Raw genomic sequence first — 12,239 nt, 5'->3', positions numbered from 1 at the left:
AAATACATACAACTCCAGCTTTGATAAGTATGTGTTTGCCTTTGAACATTTTGTGTGTTGTATGTGACTTTTCTGAAAACCCAAGTTGCTACATTTTTATACCAGGCCAGAAAATTAAGCACCTTCATCTTCCAGCAAGTCCTAATTGTTTTCTGAACCTTAGAAAATAACAGGTACATATGTTTACCATATTCCTGGACAGAGTATATATGAGAGGTCTTAGCTCCCGATTGACTCTGCACGATGATTTCATAGTCTCCCAGAATTGGCTCCGAAATTATTGGGAATGAGAGCTGAACAATAGAGATCTCAGACGTTACGTTTCTCCACTGGAATATCTGGTTCCTCTGGGGATCCTGGAAGCGCAGAATAAAGGCACATTAAGGCAAGAATCCAAAGATTCAACTCAGGTTGCTTAGTTTCAGCAGGAACTAGATTAGCAGTCAGCAGGTAGCAGTCAACACTAGCCCAAATCTGAAGGCTATCAACATAGAGGCAAAAAAAAATGTTTGTGAGTTGACAGGACTGACTGTCCCTGCCCTCTACTTCCTCTAGGTCAGGGGTCAGCAAACTTTTTGTTGGGGGCTGGACTATATTTTTTTGGGGGGAAATAATGAACAAATTCCTATGCCCCACAAATAACCCAAAGATGCATTTTAAATAAAAGCACACATTCTACTCATGTAAAAACATGCTGATTCCCAGACCGTCCGCAGGCCAGATTTAGAAGGCAATTGGGCCAGATCCTCCGGGCCTTAGTTTGCCTACCCCTGCTGTAGGTCTCCTTCTCTGCCAGATGTTTCCCAAGCAGCCTCAAATTACATCGGGGCACCTGTCATCTCTGTTCCGCCCTACGCATTGCCATGTGTGTCCTTGGAGCTGCTCTCTGTCACAGGCTCTCCTTGCTCACTAAAGCATGTTTCTTCTTCAGCATTCAACCATTTCTCCCTCTATTCTTCCTCTGACCCACCTCAGCACCCCACCACCAATCCTAGGGCTCCGAGTGTTCCTCCTCTGCAGCTTCCCTTAGGGTTCCCCAGCTGGTACCCCCACCACTCCTCATCATCTAGCCTGTCCCTGACAGGGGCTGCTAGCCTGGGGCATTGCACAGGAGCCAGCCCTGGCACCAAGTACCTTCTCTTCTTCCCCTCCTAAACCCTCATCCTAGTCCTTTGCCTCTCACACAAAGATAGATGTGGATTGTGCCTTAAGCCCAGCCAAACTGCACTTTTCCATTTCCTTACAGAAGTTTGCCAATTGCGTGGACAGGCGGAGTCCCCAGATCCCACACGGTCCCCCCCGTCATGTGGAATAACGACTCAAGACAACGTGCTATGGGATTAAATTGGCCACAACTTTATTAAATTTCAAATGTGGGTAGACCTTGGCTCAGGCATTGGGCGTTCTCCCTCCCCAGTCCCCAGCCGGGGACCTAGGGAGCATCAGGGTTATCCAATGTGTGTGTGTGGGGGGGGAATGGGCCGGCTCTGGAGAACATATGTTCAAGCAGAGATAGCCGCCCCCGTTACACCGCTGCCGCAGGGGAGAGCAATGACGACCTTTCGGCGTACGGTCAAAGCCTCCCTTCAGAAACCCCTTTAACGGGGAACCCTGGTATTGCCGCCGCAAAGAGGAAGATGGACTAAAGGATTCCGCCCAAGGCCTGATACCGCCAAAGTTGTGACGTTTTGCTACGGGAAAGGCGAAACCTGCCAATGCAGGGAAATTCCTTTCCGGCCCTTTAACAGCGACCTTAACGTAGCAGCGCCCGCATACCTGTGAAGAAAAGCTAACCTGCAAAACCTGTGAAGAAAAATTAACCTGCAAAATAAGACATTAACTGAGGGTGGGTAGGGTGGGAGAAGCTCTGGAGCCAAGTGAGGATTCCCAGGTAAGATCCTCCCTCTATTGTGTGGGCAGGTAATCCCTCCCCTACCTGGCCTGGTCTCCTTGGCAACACTTCCCCCAGGTGGGATTGGACAATTGACTGAGGTAGGCAGAAACCTCTAGGTATCCCACCTGAGGGAGGCAAAGCCAAGCCTATGCTGTTGGAGCCGCTTCAGATCTAGTGGCTGCGCGCATCCACGCAAAGGGCGCCCCTCGTTTTAAGCGGGGGGCGGTCATTGCTTTATTCCCTGGTGCAGATGAATATTGCAAATAATCGGTTTCAAGCTCAATAGAGTCTGAGAAGTGGGGTTGAGACTCACCCATCTCCTGGATCCAGCAAGTGTTAAATATAAGCTACCCATTACCTGGGTGATGGGCCATTAAGAGAACAAAGAAAAGGAGGCTCTGTGCTAGACAACAAATGAGTGGCACCTTTCTCCACCTCTTAGATAGGAGAACAAAGCCTGAGTTTCTGAGCAGAGTTTGCTGTGATGATGCAAAGCAGTTAGCAGAGGTTCAGAGAGCAATGTCTGAGTTCTGTTTGAATCCAAGGCTGTGGCTAAGGGAGAAGCAAGACCCTTTGGGGGTGTTGAAGCTGTGAACCGTTTGTATACATGTGTAAATAAGCCATCTATCATAAAGACACCACAATCTCTACTGTGCCTCATTTCCAAAAGGAAACATGAATCCTGGGTAAGTATGCCTGGAACCCCTGGAATCTCACACTGCTCAGAAACTGGGGTGCAACAATTGGGCTTGCAACAATACAATACAATACAATACAATACAATACAATACAATACAGATAAGACTCTTACCTGAATGGTGACCAAAGGATACTGAAAGAGATGAATGTGAAGAGAATGTTAGTGTTTGAAAAATATTTTAAATGTCAGCAGCTTTTCAGAGTTGAGCATCAAAACTCCTAATCAACAAGTGTTTAAAGGGATGATTTGAACCCTGAATGAAAAATAGCGCAGTTTTGTTCTGTTAAATATATGAGGCAGCATTGCTTATATCCCAGTGATGGTGGAACAAAATAAGGGAATATGTTTCAGGCAATGAGCAAGATTAGAAACAAGCCAAAACGCTGCAATATTGTGCATTTTGTCCATATGGATGAACAAAAATATATCAGGTGAATATGCTTGCTAGCGGACAGCCATAGACAGTTCTCCTGTCCTTCAAGGCAGACGGCCTTTTCCCCAATGAATGGCCAAACCTGAGGACATCATTAATCAGAACAGAGGTAAAAGAAATTCTAGATTTTCACAAATCAGCCTGTCTGCATTGGTAACATGTACTAAACTATTGTTGTCTGCGTATGTTGTAGATTTGCTGCTTTGATAAATTTGCAAAGAATGCAGATAATTGCTGTTAAAACAGCTGCTAAGGCTTCTATACGTCTTAAATGGATAACTAAAACGTCATCATATCCCTTTGTTCCATGGCTAAACTTTCCATTCCATCTACCACAAGTTTAATTTATTTACTGACTTTATAACAATGACCAGAGTTGCTTCATTTCCTAGAAAGAGTATTCAGAATCATTCACAGACACAATAGGTATGTTCAGTCCATTTGCAGGAACCTTAGTGGAGAACATTAGCTTTTAACTTCAAAGCAAAAATGCTGCATGTGTGCTAAGCACTTATTAGTAGGCCAAATTGCATAGACAGCTTCTTTGAAACTGTTTACTTTGGTCTGATTCAATCTCATTTGGAGTTACGTGCATAGACTACTATTTAGGAGCAGACCAAGCAAACACCAGACCAAAAAGTTTTGCCTCAGACTCTGCATGCTTATTTGGGTGTTAAGCTATGGTTATGGGTTGTGCATCTGCTTTTTTTAAAGCGGATGAGATGGTTCACAAAGACTTTAATATAAACCAGGAGCATTTTGGAAATTCTTCCTCCTGACCATATACTTACAGTTTGAGGATCAGGTTGAAAACGGGTATTTAGAGAAACAATTCGGAAGAGCACTGTGGAAGGGGAAAGGAAAAGACTGTGAGAGAAATTCACTTGCTTTCCCACTAGCTAACAGCAAGTTTTTATCATTCTGGGAAACTGCAATCCAGGGAAAAAAGAGATCAAGTGGATCAATTTGGACATGAAAAACCTGCATTCAAATTCCACCTCAGCCATACAGTAAAGGCTGACTCAGATTACCAGCTCTATTCACCATGGTTTGTGAAGTGGGTTGAGTTTGAAATGTGGGTTATTATACCTAATACCTAAGTAGATTAGCCTTTCTAGGTTTCCTTCTTGCATTCCCAACCCAGTATACAGCCTGTACTAATCTGTTGCAGCAGTGGTGTACTTGTGGCTCTAAAATTTCTGCAGCACCCTGTATGATGCTAAAATTCAGTGCTCCTCCCTCTGCCTCTTGCCCTCCATTCTATAGGATTGTGGTGGTGCTGAGTTGTGCCACATGGGTCACACTAACCTAACACTGCCTCTGGTAGCAGATTTATGGACATGTCAGCAGTCAGACCACATTTCAGTACATTTCCAAGCACAATTCAAAGTGTTGGTGCTGACCTTGAAATCCCTAAACGGCCTCGGTCCAGTATACCTGAAGGAGCATCTCCATCCCCATTTTTCAGCCCAGACACTGAGGTCCAGCTCTGAGGGCCTTCTGGCGATTCCCTCACTGCAAGAAGTGCGGTTACAGGGAACCAGGCAGAGGGCCTTCTTGGTAGTGGCGCCCGCCCTGTGGAGCGCCCTCCCATCAGATGTCAAGGAAATAAACAACTACCTGACTTTTAGAAAACATCTGAAGGCAGCCCTGTTTAGGGAAGTTTTTAATGTTTGATTTTTTATCATGTTTTTAATATGTTGGGAGCCGCCCAGAGTGGCTAGGGAGGCCCAGCCAGATGAGCAGGGTATAAGTAAATTATATGATGATGATGATGATGATGATGATGCGGTATCCATAATTCCCCCCTCCACAAATTTGTCCCAGAAAAAGTAGTCTCTTGGCTTTCCAGACCAGGGTCTGCTGCTGAACATGCAGTTCTTGCCACAACTCCCCATATTTACAGCATTTAGACTATTCATGATGAGTCTGGGAAGGGCTGCAAAACACTTTTTACACATGCTGTAGAAGAGATAATGCCGTGACCATCACTTACCTTCCTGTCCAGGTTTGTAGATGGGTTTGTCAGTCTGAACAAAAACAACGCTGCCTTTGTTCTGAATGGCCACAACCCTCCTCTCTGTCACATTGACGGTGGCGCCTTTGAGAGAGATGGTGATGTAAGCCACAGGGTTGGAAGTGGCCTCAGGGACCTGTGAGGGAAGAAAGCAAGTGATTCCAGCACCTGTAGTTGCCTTCCATGCATCTCACAGCTACATGGCTTACCCGTCTGGTAATGTGATAGGAATTTTGAGGTCTTAGATATATGGTAATGTTCATAAGTGTACCAACCAAGCACGTACAGTGGTGCCTCGTAAGACGAAAAGAATCCGTTCCACGAGTCTCTTCGTCTAGCGGTTTTTTCGTCTTGCGAAGCAAGCCCATTGACGGCTTAGCGGATTAGTGCTATTAGCGGTTTAGCGGCTTTTAGCGGCTTTTAGCAGCTTTTAGCGGCTTATCAGCTTAGCGGATAAGCGGCTTAGAAAAAGGGGGGGGGGGAGGGAAAAAACCCCGCAGGAACTCGCAAGACATTTTCGTCTTGCGAAGCAAGCCCATAGGAAATTCGTTTTGCGAAGCACCTCCAAAACGGAAAACTCTTTCGTCTAGCGAGTTTTCCGTCTTGCGAGGCATTCGTCTTGCGGGGCACCACTGTACATAGATCAGCACAGTAAGACCAACCTGGAACCATTTTGATTCCTAAACTGAGCAAATGTTTTCTCTGCAAGGTCAAAGTGGGAAACCTCCCATTGTCTCTTTCCTCACAAATCCTGCCTTAAGGGCACATTTAAGATATGAATAGGGTGTGTGCCTGTGACATGGCCCAGGAACTAAGTATTTATCATTACAAAAGACTGGCCAGGCTCCCCAGGCAATTCAATCAAGTAACCTGCCAGACAGGAGATAAACAACCACAGGAGAAAAACAACATTCAAATTTCGGTTTTAAGATCGCATTTTCTGTGATGTAGGTATGATGTATCTGAGGGGTGGTCTTGGGTTACAACCCTTCTGTGATGTATGTATGATGTTTCTGGGGGTGGTCTTGATCTACAGTGTGGCAATTTCAAAAGTCTTTATAAGGCCTTGCACGCCATTTTTCTGGGTTCCTCCTCTCTCCTGCGGGTGAGGGGAGCACCCTGTTGCAACAGATCAATAAAGATCAAGCTTACTAGCTGCTTTGCTTCTCAATATTCTCTGGTTGGCCTCTGTTATTCTCTCCTACCAATAGGGAACCTATGTAAGGACTCTATATGGGCTCTTGGATACCCCATAAGGGAAAAGGGCAATTTTTGTTTACAACAGTAAACATATGTGATAGAACAGATAATAAACTTGATGTTAGCCAAAGTAAGTTCTTATCAGTTTAAGGCATCCTGATCAAATTTGCAGATGACACCAAACTGGGAGGGATGGCTAACACCCCAGAGGACAGGATCACACTTCGAAACGACCTTGACAGATTAGAGAACTGGGCCAAAACAAACAAGATGAAATTTAACAGGGAGAAATGTAAAGTATTGCACTTGGGCAAAAAAAATATGAGAGGCACAAATACAAGATGGGTGACACCTGGCTTGAGAGCAGTACATGTGAAAAGGATCTAGGAGTCTTGGTTGACCACAGTGTGACACGGCAGCTAAAAAAGCCAATGCAATTCTGGGCTGCATCAATAGGAGTATAGCATCTAGATCAAGGGAAGTAATAGTGCCACTGTATTCTGCTCTGGTCAGACCTCACCTGGAGTACTGTGTCCAGTTCTGGGCACCACAGTTCAAGAAGGACACTGACAAACTGGAACGTGTCCAGAGGAGGGCAACCAAAATGGTCAAAGGCCTGGAAACGATGCCTTATGAGGAACGGCTAAGGGAGCTGGGCATGTTTAGCCTGGAGAAGACGAGGTTAAGGGGTGATATGATAGCCATGTTCAAATATATAAAAGGATGTCACATAGAGGAGGGAGAAAGGTTACTTTCAGAGAAGCGGACACGGAACAATGGTTCCAAACTACAAGAAAGAAGATTCCACCTAAACATTAGGAAGAACTTCCTGACAGTAAGAGCTGTTCGACAGTGGAATTTGCTGCCAAGGTGTGTGGTGGAGTCTCCTTCTTTGGAGGTCTTTAAGCAGAGGCTTGACAACCATATGTCAGGAGTGCTCTGATGGTGTTTCCTGCTTGGCAGGGGGTTGGACTCGATGGCCCTTGTGGTCTCTTCCAACTCTATGATTCTATGATTCTATGATTCTATGATTCTAATATCGGATATGTTATCTATTTGGGGACTTAATTTCACCCATGCTGCCTTGTGGAACAGATGGGGCTCATCAATCTGGGAAGTTAGCCCATTTAGGAAAAGGAAAACTGATCCTAAGCATTCCCTGCCTTGCAGGATATCTTTGGGAGCAGAAAAGGCTAAAGAGTAAACCCTTCACAAATCTGGAATGCAGTTGGGTGCTGCCTTGAACACTTTCCTCCAGCAACTTCTGCAGCCAGGCTGGTGCCAAACGTATCACTCTGATTTCCTTGGGACCTTATCAGCAAAGGTCAAGAGGGGTCTGGTTGTCTGGGCAACCCAGGACCTCCCTACACACTGCCCAGGCGTGTGCCTCAGAGAGATCACTTCAGTGCTGCTAACGCAGCAAAAACAACACAGGAGGCAGCAGTTGTTACGAGTTGCTGGTCTCTGCAGCCACAGCAGGTGCTGTGATTCTCCAGCAGTTTGACTTCACCTCCAGAGACGCAGTCCATCGTCTCTCGAGTCAGACAAATGCCAACAAAAAACCTGAGTATGAGCATGTAAACAAGGCAAATTGTTGGATTCTCTTTTCTCTGAACACATGTTGAAAGCCTAATGAAAAATGTCTACACGAATGCATGAGTTGTTCCAATTAAAAGCACAATTCTATTTGCACTGTATTTTGAGCTACAAGGGGACACGGGTGGCGCTATGGGTTAAACCACAGAGCCTAGGACTTGCCGATCAGAAGGTCGGTGGTTCGAATCCCCACAACGGGGTGCGCTCCTGTTGCTCGGTCCCTGCTCCTGCCAACCTAGCAGTTCGAAAGCACCTCAAGTAAATAAATAGGTACCGCTCCGGAGGGAAGGTAAACGGAGTTTCCATGCGCTGCTCTGGTTCTCCAGAAGTGGCTTAGTCATGCTGGCCACAGTAAAGCGAGATGAGCGCCACAACCCCAGAGTCGGTCACAACTGGACCTAATGGTCAGGGGTCCCTTTACCTTTACCTTGAGCTACAAGATAGATAATGCTCTGAAATTGGCAGACTGACCAACTTAACTGGCTGCCCTGTTTCTGATGGTAGGGTGATGTAGCACCATGGTGAAGTAGCAGGTGAGAGTTGGGAAGTTCTCAGTTGAGCAGTCCCTGATAGGGACCTTTATTTAGTAGTGTGAGGCCTCCCGCCTCTGCACTATGTCTGCCATAGGAAGATAAGAATATTTTGAATAACAAACTGCATTCTCAGCTAATAATTATTTTATTGTTATAAGACTCCCCTTCTCATCCCAGAACCTCTCTTCTAATTCCTGTGTGCCAGATGCCAAACTTAGCAAAGTGTTTAAAACACAGGCCAAGCCATTCAGGAAATTACCTAGAGAGATGGGCCATTAAAAGAGGGGGAAAAGAGGTGGTGGACCAATTATTTTTGTATTCTATCTATCTATCTATCTATCTATCTATCTATCTATCTATCTATCATCATCATCATCTATCTATCATCTATCTATCTATCTATCTATCTATATCTATCTATCTCTATCTATCTATCATCTATCTATCTATCTATCTATCTATATCTCTATCTATCTATCTATCTATCTATCTATCTATCTATCTATCTATCATCTATATCTATATCTATCTATCTATCTATCTATCTATCTATCATCTATCTATCTATCTATCTATCATCTATCTATTATCTATCTATCTATTTATTATCTTTATATACCACCCCTCATCAAAAGATCTAGGATTGTTCACAGAATAAAAATAAGGCAAGAAGGTAAAAGATATGCCAGCCCCACTCCAGGCTCTGGGTAGTTAGCAGAAGATAATGCCAGAGTTTTTAGGAGAGAGTTTGCCCAATGTGAGTGGGGGAGGGAGGTGCCAGTGTAAAAACACTGCAAACTGAAGAGGGGGTGAGGATCAGAGCATGATGTGGGCTAGCAACTTGACTCCAAAGTGGCTGGAATGGGAGAAACAGAATTTGCTTGAAAGTCATTGCTTGGAATCCCTCCATCGTAAGCTGAGGTTGTATATATGTGTAAATAAACCATATATCATAATGACACCACAGCTTCTGCTGTGCCTCATTTCCAAAAGGGAATGCAAACCATGAGTAAGCATCTGGAATACCTGGAATCTCGCATTGCTTGGAGATTGGGGGGGGGGCCAGGTAACAATATTTTCTGCTCTTTCCCAGGCCTCCTATCCCTTCTTGCTCCTCTTCCCTATCCTATTTTGTAATTTCAACATCCTTACAGGGTTGGGCTTGATTACCCTTGGTGTCCCTTTCACCTCTACAAGTCTATGGTGGTCCCCTTTCCCTTTTTCCTCTCCGTTTATGCCTCTTTCTAATTGTCACGGAGGCAAGAAATACTTACCACAAAGTAGCTGCATTGGAAGATTTTTTCCCTTCGCACAACTTCTTGGAAAACAGTTACATTACGCCTCTCATATTCCAGAAAGACACTCAGGTTTACAGTCTCATTGAGGTTGAGAAGTTGCACACAGGCTGTATTTGCAGAGTCACTATGCAGTACTGAAGGCACTACTAGGAGATACTGCCTGTGAAATCCCCAAAGAGCAGCTGTATTAGTTTGTACCAGCAAAAGCAACTCATGGCACATGTAAAGCTCATCCTTTAGCTATTTGGCAGAAAGCCTGCTTTCAGATGCATGAGGAAAGTTACTATGCCGTTAGGCAATACTGGCCGAGAAGAACTATGAGTTAATTATAAAATTCAGTACTTTATTATTCACAGACAATTAGGAACAAATGTAATCTGGTTCATTCAGGCTACTGCACCCGTAATACCTGTACAGGTAAGGGAATTTTGTCAAGTGAAACTTGTCACGCAGGAGACATTCTGTACAACTGCTGGCCACTTGACACCAACGAAAGCTTGACAACACTTTGACATAAAATCGTGCTGTTCTTATTGTAATCATTGGTATATTTTAAACAGATTTTATACATGGATGTATAATGTATATAGTTCTAGTTACAGATAGGTAGCCGTGTTGGTCTGCCATAGTCAAAACAAAATAAAAAAAATTCCTTCCAGTAGCACCTTAAAGACCAACTAAGTTAGTTCTTGGTATGAGCTTTCGTGTGCATACACACTTCGAAAGCTCATACCAAGAACTTAGTTGGTCTTTAAGGTGCTACTGGAAGGAATTTTTTTATTTTGTTTTGTATATAGTTCTAGTTTTATCAGTGCTTCATGGTATTTTTCTACCTTTTCAGCGGTTCTTGTTTTTATCTGTAAGCCGTCTTTACATTTGGGGGAAAGGCGGGGCATAAATCAATAATACATATATTTTAAAACTCTCTACAGTTAGACTTTCACACCTTGCTCTTATTAACCTTGCCCTGTTAATAATATCTGGAGAAAAGTTACGACAACTCTCTATTCATCTTAGCTGGAAATGTCAGCCTGACCAAAGGCATGGAAGTTCATAAACATCAGATAAAAGCAGCATTGTGCTAAACAAAGAAGCTAATCACAGTCAACTAATAAATATTAAAAGAAGATGCTGGTTATAACTTACAACGTTGCCTCCTGTGCAGCACCAAAATGGAATATGAGAATACCCAGAACAAACTGCAGCCCCAACATGGCCCTGAATGATTAAAGAGCTGGAGCTCTGTTGAGGATGACCACAATGATGCAATCTCCACAATGGAAAAGCAAGTTCTGCCTTTGTCTCCCTGGCTGCGTTTGGAGGCCAGAGCTTTATAAACCCAGCAAGGACATGTGAAAGAGCCACACGTCCACCCCCTGGCACTCCTCAGAACCTATCAGAAAAAAGGTGAACTTTCTGCCACCCAGCTGTATCTGGTTGTGGCTATCTAAATATCTTCTGTGACCTAGTAAAAGGGAAACTGGGCCATCCTCCTTAATCTGATGCAAGAAAGTAAAAAATGACAAAGTCAGAAAAAGCCTGTCGTGGTTACTTGAATTTGCATTGGCAATCCCTGGCCTCCAGTTCTGAAGGCATTTATGGAGTCTTAAAAGCTACTTGTCAGAGGTTGATCTGAAGTGGGAAGGAAAGAGTTTACAGTGGTGCCCTGCAAGATGAATGCCTCGCAAGACGAAAAACTCGCTAGACGAAAAACCCGGTAGATGAAAGAGTTTTCCGACTTTTGAGGTGCTTCGCAAGACGAATTTCCCTATGGGCTTGCTTCGCAAGACGAAAACGTCTTGCGAGTTTTTTCCCTCCCCCCCCTTTTTCTAAGCCGCTAAGCCGCTAATAGCAGCTTAGCCGCTAAGCCGCTAAGCCGCTAATAGCCGCTAAGCCACTAATAGCGCTAATCCGCTAATCCGCTAATAGGGGTGCTTCGCAAGACGAAAAAACCGCAAGAAGAAGAGACTCACGGAACGAATTAATTTCGTCTTGCGAGGCACCACTGTATCTTGTTTCGTGTTCATTTTTGTTGTATCAGAAATCTTGGCACAGTGACATTACATAACAGGGCCATTTTGTGACATCCAGCAGTGCCGGATTTACGTATAAGCGAAACAAGCTATAGCTTAGGGCCCCATACTCTTGGGCCCCCCAAAAAAATGTAAAGGAAAAAAACCTGGATGTACATTTCCAAAATATAAGATAAAAAGCAAATAAAACAAAACCTATATACAGCAACAGTGTTTTGTGTTGTGTAGGCTCCTATGATGTAAAAAATGGGCCCCGCCTGCTCGTCTGCTCCCTAAAATATCACTGGTTTGCTCATTTCTATATATAGGGTGCCTACATTCTGCATGGACTGGTTGCATGGCAACAGGTGCAAATGGCCTTAAATACCTATTAGGTCCATAAATTACCATATAGCATATATTCAACACAAAAAACAGCGACACTTTGTTGTTGACAAAGGACAGCTGGACATATAATGAGCCCCATTACCTTCAGTAGCTTAGTAAAGGGTAAAGGGACTCCTGACCATTAGGTCCAGTTGTGGCCGACTCTGGG

At 44.2% G+C, this 12,239-nt stretch overlaps 1 protein-coding gene across 1 annotated transcript in view; it reads right to left on the bottom strand.

The window, feature by feature from the left end:
* The window catches only part of LOC307206214 (ovostatin-like), a 59,881-nt gene extending 48,963 nt beyond the window's left edge, over positions 1–10,918 (bottom strand). The window contains exons 1-6 of the mRNA XM_079959135.1: positions 10,818–10,918; positions 9,648–9,831; positions 5,024–5,180; positions 3,819–3,871; positions 2,706–2,726; positions 188–356 (exon numbers count right to left, since the gene is read on the bottom strand). Of these exons, the coding sequence (XP_079815261.1) occupies positions 188–356; positions 2,706–2,726; positions 3,819–3,871; positions 5,024–5,180; positions 9,648–9,831; positions 10,818–10,885 (652 nt within the window). The 5' untranslated portion in view covers positions 10,886–10,918. The remainder of the gene's footprint in view (positions 1–187; positions 357–2,705; positions 2,727–3,818; positions 3,872–5,023; positions 5,181–9,647; positions 9,832–10,817) is intronic.
* Positions 10,919–12,239: the final 1,321 nt, after the last annotated feature.

The sequence above is a fragment of the Podarcis cretensis genome (assembly GCF_951804945.1).
Source record: "Podarcis cretensis genome assembly, chromosome: 17".
Classification (NCBI taxonomy): Eukaryota; Metazoa; Chordata; class Lepidosauria; order Squamata; family Lacertidae; genus Podarcis; species Podarcis cretensis.
The sequence above is the reverse complement of the archived record's forward strand: the minus strand, read 5'-3'. Positions and strand labels throughout refer to the sequence as shown.